Source organism: Silurus meridionalis, chromosome 27, assembly GCF_014805685.1.
Source record: "Silurus meridionalis isolate SWU-2019-XX chromosome 27, ASM1480568v1, whole genome shotgun sequence".
NCBI classification, from domain to species: Eukaryota; Metazoa; Chordata; class Actinopteri; order Siluriformes; family Siluridae; genus Silurus; species Silurus meridionalis.
In genome coordinates, this window is record NC_060910.1 from 4,633,852 (window position 1) to 4,649,356 (window position 15,505).

General features: G+C 39.1%; 1 protein-coding gene across 1 annotated transcript in view; it reads left to right on the plus strand.

Annotated features, from left to right (window-relative positions):
* The window catches only part of pole (polymerase (DNA directed), epsilon), a 32,702-nt gene that overhangs the window by 5,158 nt on the left and 12,039 nt on the right, over positions 1-15,505 (plus strand). The window contains 24 exon segments of the mRNA XM_046842154.1: positions 472-552; positions 641-748; positions 849-959; positions 1,046-1,131; positions 1,844-1,963; positions 3,021-3,153; positions 3,858-3,971; positions 4,050-4,262; positions 4,344-4,451; positions 4,949-5,077; positions 5,207-5,309; positions 5,918-5,995; positions 5,998-6,063; positions 6,380-6,525; positions 7,061-7,209; positions 7,936-8,028; positions 10,035-10,179; positions 10,593-10,750; positions 11,930-12,125; positions 12,973-13,187; positions 13,430-13,532; positions 13,650-13,730; positions 14,808-14,930; positions 15,031-15,237. Of these exon segments, the coding sequence (XP_046698110.1) occupies positions 472-552; positions 641-748; positions 849-959; positions 1,046-1,131; positions 1,844-1,963; positions 3,021-3,153; positions 3,858-3,971; positions 4,050-4,262; positions 4,344-4,451; positions 4,949-5,077; positions 5,207-5,309; positions 5,918-5,995; positions 5,998-6,063; positions 6,380-6,525; positions 7,061-7,209; positions 7,936-8,028; positions 10,035-10,179; positions 10,593-10,750; positions 11,930-12,125; positions 12,973-13,187; positions 13,430-13,532; positions 13,650-13,730; positions 14,808-14,930; positions 15,031-15,237 (3,066 nt within the window).

Here is a 15,505-nt window from a genome sequence, read left to right on the forward strand (position 1 = left end):
TTTCTGTTCTGTGTTCAGGAAGATGCAGCTCTACCTCTGCCATGTAAATTTATATTCTATGTCACTCGCAAGACACGCCTCGGTCTCCGTAGTGTTGAGGAGAAATCAATCTACATATCAAACATTAGTCACAAATTATTGGTCACTTACTAGATAATAAAAGTACAACGCTTCTGCTAATAATTATATATAAATAAATAGTTTTTCACTGATTTTTTCCTCAAATTTGTTTAAATAAAATACGAGGCATCTGCAAACCTGCAAATGGCAACTTGTATATGTATATATATACAGTGCAACCTGGATGGATGGATGGATGGATATATGGATGGATGGATGGATGTATAGATAGATAGATTTACTATTGAGACATAGTAAGTGTATTACTATGTAAGTAAACATGTAACATGATGTGAAGTACTGCTGGCACCACTGTGAGACCCTCTGATTAATTTAGCTGTACTCTTCCAGGCTCACTGGTATAATGTGCGGTACAGAGGAAGTGTTTATCCCCCCGAGATTGTGCGTCGTGATGACCTCGTGGAAAGACCAGTAAGTATCGTCATAACAGGATGTTTAACTTTACTATAGAAATTCGCCAGGACCTAATTCTACACCTTCGTGTGTGTCTGTTTTACAGGATCCTGTTGTCTTGGCGTTCGATATCGAAACCACCAAACTCCCTCTAAAGTTCCCAGATGCAGAAACTGACCAGATCATGATGATCTCCTACATGATCGATGGGCAGGTCAGCGATGATGCTGGCATCGAGACATTGTAGTAGGACATGAGCTCACTGTCTGCTTGTCACTCACACACTCTCTCACTCTCTTTCCGATCGTGTGCAGGGTTTCCTCATTACCAACAGAGAGATCGTCTCCGAGGACATCGAGGATTTTGAGTTCACCCCTAAGCCGGAGTACGAGGGCCCGTTCACTGTGTTTAACGAACCCGATGAGGTAAGTGAGACAGAATACAATTAAAGCTTTTCCTCGTCTTTTTCCGTATTCGTCGACTTAACAAACACTTGAATTGTCTCTCGCAGGCTGCTCTAATCCAGAGATGGTTCGAGCACATCCATGAGACCAAGCCCAACATTTTTGTCACTTATAACGGGGACTTCTTTGACTGGTGAGTCCGAAGCACAAAATTAATTGATTGTGGTATTAAACACACAAAACACTTTGTTAGGGATGTTTATTTTAGTTATTTTTGTCTGATTACAAAATGTCCCTATGATCCTACATTAAATTACTGACTAGAGGTCGACCGATTTATTGGTTTCGCTGATAGTTGAGGCAAAAATCCATAGTTTTTGCGGGTTGCTGGCACGACGGAGGTCTGCTGTCATTATACAGTACAAGAGCGGCCTCTAGAGGCGAATTACTGATGCCACATGCTGTTTGTTGTGTTTTTTTATTTATTTTTAAAAAATTTTATTTGCAGTTACTTTTTGTTTCAGTTTGCATGCAAGTCTTTTTTTTTCCCCTCAATATTTATTAATGTAATTAATATACACATTTATTTGATTTAGAATTTTCTGTTTTATTTTTTGTAATTGAATTCAGTACTAATTTACGTGTTGTTTTTTGTTGTTGTTGTTGTTTTTATCCAGTATTTCTTTTTAAAAACCGTCAGTTAAAAAAAAAACTGACAGTGGCTGACCAACATTACATTGTGATTAAGGCATTGGACTTTTGGATCTGAAGGTTGTGAGTTCAAATCCCAGCCACACCAAACTACCACTCCTGGGCCACTGAGCAACTCCATAGCTGCTACGGTCTCTCTGGATAAGGGCATCTGCCAAATCCCATTAATTCATTGATTGATTGTTTCCCATCAGGCCGTTTGTAGAGGTGCGTGCGGCTCACCACAACCTCAACATGTATCAAGAGATCGGTTTCCAGAAGGACGGCCAGGGAGAGTACAAGTCCAGTCAGTCTATTCACATGGACTGCCTCAGGTAAGAGTCAGAGACATGACTGTTCTTAAAGAAACACAAATATTACTCAAACCAAAATCTGAATATTTGCATTATTATTATTATTGTTATGTACATAATTTTTTTTGCTGTATTAGCCAGATTGGACTTTTATACCATGTGTAACATGGACTAGGTTTATATCAATGACTTTTGGAATAATACGTTGCTGTTTCCTAGTAACAATCTGTTCACATGGACATCAGGTGCTCCATGAAATAAAAGGTGAATTCACAGGGAATTAACGCTCACAGGCCTTCGCAAAGTTTGTTATCACAGGAAAGTCTTCGGGACAGAGAGGATTTTGCAGTAGATTTCTGGAAATTTTCCATGGGAAATTTATGGATTATTCCAAGTTTGGAAACTTACCAGGAATGTATGGGAAATAATTAGAAATTTGGAGAAATGTATATAAACCGTTTCATATACAATCATAAATAGTAACATTTTGTTTGGTCTGACATGCATGCAAATTAATACAGATTTAAAAATGAAATTTTTTTACTTCGATATTTAGTATAATTTTGTCGCACAACAGTTCAACACAGCACAAGGAAAATTTGTAAACGAAATGTATGTCATTTACCTGAATATTTTTTTTTTACGTTATTTTGTGAGCAGAATTTAAGAAATGATCAAGATTTTATAGAATTCAAGATGTTCTAGAGGAATGCACAGTGCGTGTAGGGGGCGTGGCCTCAGAGCCCTGCTGTAAGTGTGCAGTGTGCAGGTGATTGATGAATGTGCAGGTTAGAAAACAACTGAAATTTAAATAAAATCTGAATCTTATAACCAAGATGATCATGCAAGATTATTTTTCAACCACATTCAAGTTCCCACTTATAGGAAAACCTGCACTTTTAATATATTCCCATTTTGTTCCTATTAATTCCTGTATATTCTTGTTAATTCCCATGGAAAGTTTCCTGTCTTAAAAATTCCTGGAATTTTGCAACCCTAGTTATATGTCCTGTGGTATTTCTTACTTGATGATTTTGAACGTTCTGGAAAAACGACTGTATATCTGGGGTTGTCTCAGGTGGGTAAAGAGAGACAGCTACTTGCCTGTCGGAAGCCACAATCTGAAAGCAGCAGCGAAAGCCAAGCTGGGTTATGACCCTGTGGAGTTGGACCCGGAGGAGATGTGCCGCATGGCCACCGAGGAGCCGCAGGTACCGCAGAACCGTTTCCTCACTGTGTTACACTTATTTATCTCCATAATCACACTTTCATTGCTGCATTTTTGTGGGAATTATAGTAGGACATGTTTTTTTTTCCTATTTGTTAAAATCATGTCAGAATGAGTGTTTTATTGCCATCGCAAAAGGAAATCTGTCTTTGTGACAGAAACTTCTAGGTACAGAATAGAAATTAAAGGGAAAAAAACGAATTATACAAACAGTACAGTCTGAAGACAGGAAAACATTTCCCATTCTTATATTCAGATTAAGTGGAAAGTAGTGCTTACATGAATGGGGAAGTATATCAGTGTAATAAGTAATAAATAGAAAAGAATATATTGTGTTTACATTAAAATGGTTCACATATGCATGAAGTTAGATATAAAGCTCGTGTATAAATGGATGGATGGATGGATAGATAGGTTTGTATGTGAACAGACAGACAGACAGACAGACAGACAGACAGACAGACAGACAGACAGACAGACAGATAGATAGATGTGTATGCAGACAGACAGACAGACAGATAGATAGATGTGTATGCAGACAGACAGATGTGTATGTGAACAGACAGATAGATCGATCTAGGGAAAGGAATGTATTTTTACATAATATAAAAACTTAAAATGATAATTCTGCTCTACTGTGCATCTTTTTTCTCCCTCATTTTCTCTGTACCTTTTGCTTTCCTTCAGACTTTGGCCACCTACTCGGTGTCCGACGCTGTGGCCACCTATTATCTCTACATGAAATACGTTCATCCCTTCATCTTCGCCCTGTGCACCATCATTCCCATGGAGCCTGACGAGGTGCGCGATTTCTGCATGTCTGAATTCCACATAAAACCGACACGATTACACATATTAAATCAGCACTTTGTGTCTCAGGTGTTGCGTAAAGGTTCAGGGACCCTGTGCGAGGCGTTGTTGATGGTGCAAGCTTTCCACGGCAACATCGTGTTCCCCAACAAGCAGGAGCAGGTGTTCAATAAGCTCACAGACGACGGCCATGTCCTGGATTCGGAGACCTATGTGGGCGGCCACGTCGAGGCTCTTGAGTCTGGAGTGTTCCGTAGCGACATCCCGTGCCGCTTCAAAATGGTACAGACGCGCCGCTCTTTCAGAACCTACAGCCCCGAAATAAAAAAAAAAGTTCAAGACCTTTAAATTTTTTGTTTACAGAATCCGTCAGCATTTGACGTTTTGCTTCAGAGAGTGGAGCGGACCCTCCGTCATGCCGTCGAAGAGGAGGAGAAGATCCCACTGGACCAAGTCACTAACTTTAATGAGGTCAGAATAAACAAACTTTTGTGAATATATATAGTATCAGAGCTGCAAAAGTATTGGGACACCTGACTTTTCCAGCCATATGTGGTTCTTTCTTCAAATTATCATCACATTGTAGGAGGCGCACAATTGTGTGGATGTGGTAGCATAACATTTACCATTAAACCTGTTCCAGCATGACGATGCTCCTGTGCACAAAGCAAGCTCCATAAAGATATACAGTACATGGGTTAGAGTGGAAAATCTTGTAAAGAGCTCGAATGAATTAAAAAGCTGACCTCATCACACCTACATCAATACCTGACACCCTTGTATCTGAATGACTCTCCAGAAGCACACTCCAAAATCTAGTGGAACATCTTCCCCGAAGGGTGGAGGTTATTATAAAAGAAACTGGGATGTTCAGAAAGCACACATCTTATAGTCAGGGGTCCACAAACTTTTGTCCATGTAGTGTATTAGATAGATTTTAACATGACTATTTTTTTTTTCCATCCCAGGTTTGTGATGAGATCAAGAAGAAGCTCATTTCTTTGAAAGAAGTGCCGAACAGGATTGAGTGTCCTCTCATTTATCATCTGGACGTAGGGGCCATGTACCCCAACATCATCCTTACCAACAGATTGCAGGTCAGTCATGATGGGCAGACTATACAGAACATTTGAAAGCAAATGTCCTTTCATTTACCTAATGAGGTGACTTTCTTTTTCTTTTTTCTTTTCTTTTATAAACCTTTCCTTGTTTTGGTTGTTATTCAGCCGTCTGCCATGGTGGACGAGGCGACCTGTGCTGCGTGTGATTTTAATAAACCTGGAGCTACCTGCCAGAGGAGGATGTCCTGGCGATGGAGAGGAGAAATCAGTGAGTGACATGTTGTATTCAACTGCTTTCTCTCAAATATATAAAACAGTAAGACATTGACGGCCTCATTTGGATTTGGATTGTAATTTATATAAAAATATGCAGTCAGGTCCAAATAGCGCACACATCTTTTTTTTTCTTCTTCTTCTTCTTGGATTAAAACAAAATATGTTGCCAAATTCGAGTTTGAAATAAGAAATAATATTTTAATTTTTTAATGTTCAATCTATAATTATTATAATTATACTTTATCGTTTATTGTAATATTATCATTAGAAAAACCTATGGGTAAGATTTTTATTTTTTTTTTCATCAAAAAGAGGTTAGTTTTAGAACTTTGAAATACAAATTGTTGATAAAAATTTTAATGTTCAATACCTTATTACATACATTCTAAAATGTGTGTAATATCTATAATTTTTAATTTTATGATTTATAATTCTAAATATCATTTTGTAGAAATTGTTTATGCTATACATGGCACACACACGCGCACACACACACACACACACACACACACACACACACACACACACACACACACACACACACACACACGCACACATTATAAGACCTCTAAAATCTTTTTTTTTTTTTTTCGTGCTCAGTGCCAGCTAATCGTAGTGAGTTCCACCGCATTCAGCAGCAGCTGGAGTCTGAAAAATTCCCACCTCTGTTCCCTAACGGAAGCCTCGTGCCTTCCATGAGCTGAACCGAGAGGAACAGGCTCGACATGAAAAGAAGCGTCTGGGAGGTCAGTTTCACTGGAATGCCACTGTAACCACAAAGGAGCAATGCCTTGCATAAATATTTACCCCGTGTAGCTTTTCTAACTATTTATTAGTTCATTTTATTTATTTATTTTACAATTGTTACCATTTGATTTACACAATGCATCTACACAATACTTTGTTTTATTGTGATGTTAATCAATACAAAAGAAGCTCAAAATATATGTGGTTCAGGGTGGCATCAGGGTGTGTGATAGAACTATAAATATTACCATTGTAATACCTGGTGATGCCACAATGCACTATTTGTTTGGGTGATTTGTATGTGTTCTTCCCCAGACTACTGTCGGAGGGCCTACAAGAAGGTGCACTTGACGAGGCTGGAAGAAAGAGTCACCACAATATGCCAGAGAGAGAATTCCTTTTACGTCGACACGGTGCGAGCGTTCCGAGATCGACGCTACGAGTTTAAAGGACTGCATAAGGTGCTGAACAACACTGAAGGACTGTTTGTTTATAGAGTACACATTAATATTCATAGCAGGTGTGAACTAGGCGAGCTGGGACATCTGATCAGTAGGTCATGAGTTCATTGGCAGCACCGCCAATTTGTGACTGCTGGGCCCCTGAGTGAGGCCCCTAAACGCCATATGCTCAGATGGTTTTAGAAGGCAACCTCGAGAAATGGTGGAAATGTAACTTTGTGAGGATTATATAATACATTCAAACCCTTCATTCTGAAAAGTTGGTAGTCCAGTTTTTGAAATGTTGAATTTCTGATCAGAAGGTTGTGAGTTCAAATCCCAGCACCACCAATCTGCCACAGCTGGGCCCTTGAGAAAGGCCCTTAACCGTCAAATGCTCACATAATTTTAAGTAGGCCACCTTGAGAAATGGTCGAAGGGCATAGCGTATTGGAAGTTTTACAGTCGTATTTATTGTATTTGTTTTGTACGTTCAGTTCCTTTCATTTATTAAAGATATATTCTCCGCTTTTTATTTTATTCCATTTTTTATTAGGTATGGAAGAAGAAGTTGTCTGTGGCTCAGGAGAACAGCGACGCAGCCGAAGTGAAGCGATGTAAAAACATGGAGATCCTATACGAGTCTCTGCAGCTCGCTCATAAATGCATCCTTAATTCCTTCTACGGTTACGTCATGAGAAAAGGGTGCGCAGAACGTTCTACAAGTTATCACTGTTCAGACATTGAGAGTATATATACGAGACGGTATCGAAAAGTTTTGAGACGGGCTCTGTTTACAAGAAATACTTTATTTATCTACACTTACACACGATCACTATTTAAAATAGTCCCCCTGCAGAGCAATACAGCATCCCCAGAGTCTCTGCCACTTTTGGAACGTGTCCTGCAACTCCCCTTTAGTCAGCACCTTCTGAGTAGGGTGGGTGCGGAAGTTAGAAAGTTCTCAGACTATCGTTATGCGCAAGTTGCTGAATGGTTTTGACATATACGGGGGGTTGAGCTTGTTGAGGGTCTTCACTGAAAGATGACGAGAGATCAGGATGTTTTTCCGCTCTCGTTGCAGCATCGCCGTATGCCAAACGTACGTTATGTCAAACATCTCAGTGGCAGATTTCACGCAGAATTTCACGTTTGTTCCAACTTGCTGTAAACGATGAAATCGAAGACATGGTAACGCACGTGGTCAGAATAGCACAGGTTACACAGTCTCGAAACTTTTTGATACCACATTGTATAGCTGGAAAAGTCAGCTGTCCCAATACTTTGTATATTGTATATGCCTTAGCTCAGTCTTAATCAGTGAAACCGTATTAAATACATTTTAAACAGTACAAGGATGATGTCTGGTGTCTGTGAGTATTAATGGCTGGATTTGTCTTTGCTTTGTTCATATCTACATGCGCTTTGTAGAGCGAGATGGTATTCCATGGAAATGGCCGGCATTGTTTGTCACACGGGAGCCAACATAATCACACAGGCCAGAGAGCTGATCGAACAGATTGGGTAAGCTTCTCATTATTTCACCTGACTCCAGAGCTGCACAGTCAATCACATGTTCATTGAGCTCTTCAGATCTTCATATTCCTGTTAAACCTTGTGTCCTGGCTAGTTCATTTTTAACTATCGCATGAAATCGCATAAATAGTTCAAATATTTAACATTGAAAAATATCAACATGCTGCAGAATGACGCTCTGTGTGTGTGTGTGTGTGTGTGTGTGTGTGTGTGTGTGTGTGTGTGTGTGTGTATATATATATATATATATATATATATATATATATATATATATATATATATATATATATACATATACAGGAGTGCAGAATTATTAGGCAAGTTGTATTTTGAGGATTAATTTTATTTGAGGATTTAATTTGAACAACAACCATGTTCTCAATGAACACAAAAACTCATTAATATCAAAGCTGAATATTTTTGGAAGTAGTTTTAGTTTTAGCTATTTTAGGGGATATCTGTGTGTGCAGGTGACTATTACTGTGCATAATTATTAGGCAACTTAACAAAAACAAATTCATACCCATTTCAATTATTTATTTTACCAGTGAAACCAATATAACATCTCAACATTCACAAATATACATTTCTGACATTCAAAACCAAACAAAACAAATCAGTGACCAATATAGCCACCTTTCTTTGCAAGGACACTCAAAAGCCTGCCATCCATGGATTCTGTCAGTGTTTTGATCTGTTCACCATCAACATTGCGTGCAGCAGCAACCACAGCCTCCCAGACACTGTTCAGAGAGGTGTACTGTTTTCCTCCTTGTAAATCGCACATTTGATGATGGACCACAGGTTCTCAATGGGGTTCAGATCAGGTGAACAAGGAGGCCATATCATTAGATTTTCTTCTTTATACCCTTTCTTGCCAGCCACGCTGTGGAGTACTTGGACGTGTGTGATGGAGCATTGTCCTGCATGAAAATCATGTTTTTCTTGAAGGATGCAGACTTCTTCCTGTACCACTGCTTGAAGAAGGTGTCTTCCAGAAACTGGCAGTAGGACTGGGAGTTCAGCTTGACTCCATCCTCAACCCGAAAAGGCCCCACAAGCTCATCTTTGATGATACCAGCCCAAACCAGTACTCCACCTCCACCTTGCTGGCGCCTGAGTCGGACTGGAGCTCTCTGCCCTTTACCAATCCAGCCACGGGCCCATCCATCTGGCCCATCAAGACTCACTCTCATTTCATCAGTCCATAAAACCTTAGAAAATCAGTCTTGAGATATTTCTTGGCCCAGTCTTGACGCTTTCAGCTTGTGTGTCTTGTTCAGTGGTGGTCGACTTTCTGCCTTTCTTACCTTGGCCATGTCTCTGAGTATTGCACACCTTGTGCTTTTGGGCACCCAGTGATGTTGCAGCTCTGAAATATGGCCAAACTGGTGGCAAGTGGCATCTTGGCAGCTGCACGCTTGACTTTTCTCAGTTCACGGGCAGTTATTTTGCGCCTTGGTTTTTCCACACGCTTCTTGCGACCCTGTTGACTATTTTGAATGAAACGCTTGATTGTTCGATGATCACGCTCAGAAGCTTGGCTATTTTAAGACTGCTGCATCCTCTGCAATATATCTCACTATTTTTGACTTTTCTGAGCCTGTCAAGTCCTTCTTTTGACCCATTTTGCCAAAGGAAAGGAAGTTGCCTAATAATTATGCACACCTGATATAGGGTGTTGATGTCATTAGACCACACCCTTCTCATTACAGAGATGCACATCACCTAATATGCTTAATTGGTAGTAGGCTTTCCAGCCTATACAGCTTGGAGTAAGACAACATGCATAACGAGGATGATGTGGTCAAAATACTCATTTGCCTAATAATTCTGCACTCCCTGTATATATATATATATATATAAAAAATATAATATCTCTCTATCTCTCTCTTTATTAATATTCCCACCAAAGCTCAATTATATAAAAAATGTATCTAGAAGCCATGTGTGAGTTACTAAACTTTAATTTGCATACGTGTTTGTTGGTATAGGAGGCCCTTGGAATTGGATACTGATGGTATCTGGTGTGTCCTGCCAAACTCCTTCCCTGAGAACTTTGTCATCAAGTCCACCAATGAGAAGAAGCCCAAAGTGACTATAAGTTACCCTGGGGCCATGTTGAACATCATGGTCAAGGCAGGTTTATTTATTAATATATCACTACAGTTTGTGTGTATGTGTGTGTATATATATATATATATATATATATATATATATATATATATATATATATATATATATATATATATAGAAAGAGATAGATATAACTACATACACAATATATGGACCATAAGATTTGGTATGTGCTTTTTGAGTATCCCATTCCACGTTTAGTTCCCATTTACTGTTATAGTAACCTCCACGTTTCTGGGAGGATGTTCCACTAGATTTTGGAGTTTGCTGAGACCAGCCACAGGTCAGGTGCTGATGTAGGTTTAGTCAGGAGGCCTGGGGTGCAGTCAGTCTTCCAATTCCTATAGTTATGCTGTTAGGTACATCTTATAGCTTAGTGATGATAATATATTGCTTCAATCGTGTATTGTCTACAGGAAGGCTTTACCAATGATCAGTACCAGGAGTTGGTGGACCCGGCCTCGCTCACGTACGAGACGAGGCCGGAGAACAGCATCTTCTTCGAGGTGGACGGACCGTACCTGGCCATGATCCTTCCTGCATCTAAAGAGGAGGGAAAGAAGCTAAAAAAGAGGTGAGATAATAATATTAAGGTACAGGTTTCTGTTTAGTCGGTTACTTGAAACCTGTAGTGAACCCTGTGTAGACCTATAAATAACGTTCTTAAATAAAGCTTTGTGCTTTTTCACATAAAAACATGTTCGAGTTAAATCATGGGCTGAAGTATTAGATTGAACTTTATTGTCAGTGCACATGTTAGTGTAGAAGGCAATGAAATACAGTTAGCATTTAACCAGAGGTGCATTGGTAGCAGTATAAAATATTTACATGTACATATGTACAGGTTATGATGTGTGTGTGTGTGTGTGTGTGTGTGTGTGTGTATGGATATATATAATATATATATATATATATATATATATATATATATATATATATATATATATATATATATATATATATATACACACACACACACACACACACACACATACATATTTTATATAAGGTCCATTGCCTTAACCACTAAGCTACTTTGTTTACCCAATCTATCTCTCCAAAGATCTACTTTCTGAACATCCCGTTCCACATTCAGTCCTTATTTAGTGTTCTAATATCTTCTGGGAAGATGTTCTAGATTTTGGATTGTGCTTGTGGAGATTCATTCAACTACAAGGGTGTTCCTGAAGTAAGCTACTCATGTAGGTGAGGTGAAAAGTCCTAGGGTGCAGTCCGTGTAAACAAAATTCAACCCAAAGGTGATCAATAGGGTTAGAGCTCTATAGCAGGAGATCTTCCGCTTCAGACCAGGAGCATCGTCATACTAAAACAGGTTTGGGTATTCTAATAACACATCCAAAAACGTCCTCCACAATCACGTGCCTCCAATTTTGTGATGAAAGATTTGGGAAGAACCACGTATAGCTGGAAAATCGGTTGTGTCCCAATACTTTTGACGACACGGTGTATCGGTGTGGTCAAAAAAGGTTTAATAGGTTACTTATGCTATGTGTTGATTTTTAGTTATGTAAACCTCCAGGTTGCTGTTATACATATGATATACAAAGAAAAGCACAAATCCCTGAAGCTTTTCACAAACAGGTTTAACGTTTATATGCGTTTCTATAGAAACAGTACCGTAATGAGAACGAGCACAATAATGAAAACCTGTCGTTACCAATAATGGCACATTAGCTAAGACTTCCTATTTGTCTGTGTACAGTCTGATTTGTTTGTGTGTGTTTGCTGTCAGATACGCTGTATTTAACGAGGACGGCTCTCTGGCTGAGCTGAAGGGGTTCGAGATAAAGAGGAGAGGAGAGCTCCAGCTCATTAAGATCTTCCAGTCGTCCGTGTTCGAGGCTTTCCTCAAAGGCACCACTCTGGAGGAAGTCTACGCCTCGGTCGCCAAAGTGGCCGATTACTGGCTCGATGTGCTCTACAGCAAGGTAGCGCAACGCATTAGTGTGTATCAGATAACACTTATACCACTGTGTTGTCGAGTTCTTCAATCCGATTGGTCAGAAGGTGCAGAGTCATTTTCTGGAACAGAGGCTTTGAAATGTAATACAGTTCTGGCAGGAATGAAAAACGCATGCACTCGGTATTTAATAGTAACAGTGCGAGCAGACGGTTGTTTAGTTAAAAAAGAGGAGAAAAGATTTTTCAGCTATCGACTGGTTATAGCTGCTGCTACGTAAGTGATAAAAGGAACTAACCTTTTTTGTGGGCAAGTCAAAACCGTATTTTCTCTAGATTGTAAAAATATTGTGGGGTAGGAGGAATAAAATACTTCAGAATATACTCTTATTGAAAATTTACCTGTTCAGAGCACAGAATAGTTTAGCAGGTGGTGCGTCAGTAATAATGGTCCGTGGGGAAACGCAGTACTTGGTGTGTAGTTAAATGGACTAAACGAACATCGAGGATTTTTTCTTTCTTTTTTTTTTGTATTCGAATTGCTCGAGTTACTCAAGGAATCGTTTTAGCACTACAATGGTTTACATTTCTTGGATCCCATTTGGGTAATACATATGTGTATATAAGTAAGTGTGTGGGTGTGTTTTTACGATTGACATGAGATTTATTTGTATTTTTTTTTAAGAGAAGTTCTTGAAGATGTACATAAAACGCACAGGTGTTAATCCTTACCACTCACTTTCTCTGACTCCGCCCTCCATTTACAAACCAGCATTCGGCCACGCCCCCACCACCAGAGCCCCTTTTACAAATTTAAATTTAAATACACTTCCATTTTTTTATTCCCACCTGAAACGTGTGTCTCTCCCTCTCCAGGCAGCCAACATGCCGGACGCTGAGCTCTTCGAGCTGATTTCAGAAAACCGCTCCATGTCCAGAAAACTGGAGGATTACGGCGAGCAGAAATCTACGTCCATCAGCACGGCCAAACGCCTGGCCGAGTTTCTCGGAGATCAGATGGTCAAGGACGCCGGGCTAAGCTGTCGCTACGTCATCTCTCGCAAACCTGAGGGCTCTCCTGTTACCGAGAGGTGAAGAAGAGCGAGAATAACATTCCTAACGTTCTGACCTACACAAGTTCTTACATAGTTTATAATTGTCGTTTGACGTAATATCATTGTGCTGAAATGCCATACACCCCCAAATCTGCTGTGAAATAAAATAAATGGCGATATCAAGTTTACAGAATGAATATGGCTATTTTGAGAAAACTGCATGAAATAATGCATGAATAAATGTTTTATTCATCTTTTTTTTTATTTATCCTTTAAAGGGCGATTCCTCTGGCCATATTCCAGGCTGAAGCTAGCGTGAAGAAACATTTCCTGCGCAAATGGCTGAAAATGCCCAGCCTCCATGACATGGACATCAGATCAGTATGTCCTGATATTATCTACATACTTGACTGTAACACAGTTCGCCACTGTTCCCTTCATTTGCTTCGCGATTGACCATGTAAAAGTGTTGTGACGTCTGCGGTGGTGTTTTTTCAGATCCTGGACTGGGGTTACTACATCGAGAGACTGGGAAGTGCCATTCAGAAGATCATCACCATTCCAGCAGCACTACAGCAGGTAAAATAATACTGTTGAATGTTTTGATAGATAGATAGATAGATAGATAGATAGATAGATAGATAGATAGATAGATAGATAGATAGATAGATAGATAGATAGATAGATAGCATGCTGAAAGTGTGAGGCAGAGACTAAACAAACTTGCGGCCCACCACTTTATACAAATATAATACACTACACAACAATACACTATAATACAATATATTACACTATAATACACTACAATACACTATAATACACTACAATACACTATAATACACTACACTACAATACACTATAATATACTACAATACAATACAATACACTATAATCCACTACAATACAACACAACACACTATAATACAATTCACCACACTACACTACACTACAATACACTATAATATAGTATGTTACCATATATAAAGTAAGATTCCGTTAACTAAACACTGTGGGAAGTACTGTTTATTGTTTGTTCATTTAATTTACTAATACTTTTTTAAATTAATTAAAATTTTGTTTACTTTGGAATAAACTTTGTTTTAATGCAACTAACATGATTGAAGTACAGTCTCAATGTGTCAAAACAAACATTACATGGTGTCAGTGATTCGCCTCTAGAGGCCGCTCTCAAACTGATTAATGACCATGGACCTTCTCGGGCACTCCAGCACAAACGCAACCCGGAAAAACTATCACGATGGATTTTTGCAGATAGTTTCAGTCTATAACTTTAATTGTAAGCCTTATCTCACATTTCGTTTACTACAGAGCTAGAGGCATTTGTTTAAAATAAACAAATTTTTAATAAACATTTAATTATGGATTTATTAAAAAATAAAAGTTTATTCGAAAATACAGGTTGAAAGAGCACACCGGAGAGAGAGAGAGAGAAACAGGCAAACTTAATCTACTCAAGAGTGGTCATGTGAAACACCATTATGAAATCTTTGTATAAAGCCATAAACTGATGATTTATGTTTAATATCTGGACATTTCTAAGAGGAAATTTGACAGCGTTTGAGTGTACAGATTTTTATATCTTTATTTATTATTTTCTGCTGGTTCCATATTTCTTTTTTTTGTGCGTTTTTTCAGGTGAAGAACCCGGTGCCGCGAGTTCGCCACCCAGACTGGCTGCATAAGAAGCTTTTGGAAAAAAATGACATCTACAAACAGAAGAAAATCAGTGAGCTGTTCACAAGTGAAGGAAAGAGACAGGTGTGCGGTGTCCCATACTCATATACATAAAATAAATTCTGTCCCTCTGCTTAATCTGTCTCTCTCTCTCTCTCTCTCTCTCTCTCTATCTATCTTTTAGGTAGCCAATCAGATGGAGTCTGGAAAGACCCCTGATATGGAGGACTTTGGGGTTCCACAGCGCCCTATACAACCTGCCATCCTCATTAGTACTAAGAGGAAGCGAGCATCTCAGGGTGAGGACAGCCAGACCGAGTCTCAGGAGCTGGAGCTGACACAGTCCTGGAGAGAGATACTGGGTCCTCCTCCGCCTATGGGTACAACACAGGTACTGCTCATAGCACAGTATTATAGAAAGGACACGCATCACCCAGCAAAAACACCATCAAATAGAGCAGGCAGGATGAATGATTTGTTTACACAGAACAAATACTTTTTCCGGTACGGAGTAAGTAGCCACAGTGACACTGCGACAAATCTAGTTCTTTTTAGTTTTTTTTTTTTCTATACTTTTGGCATTGTTGTGTATGTTTTATAAAAAAAAAAAAAGAATGCACTCGAAGGAGACTAAACAAAGTTGTGGTCCGCCACTTAAT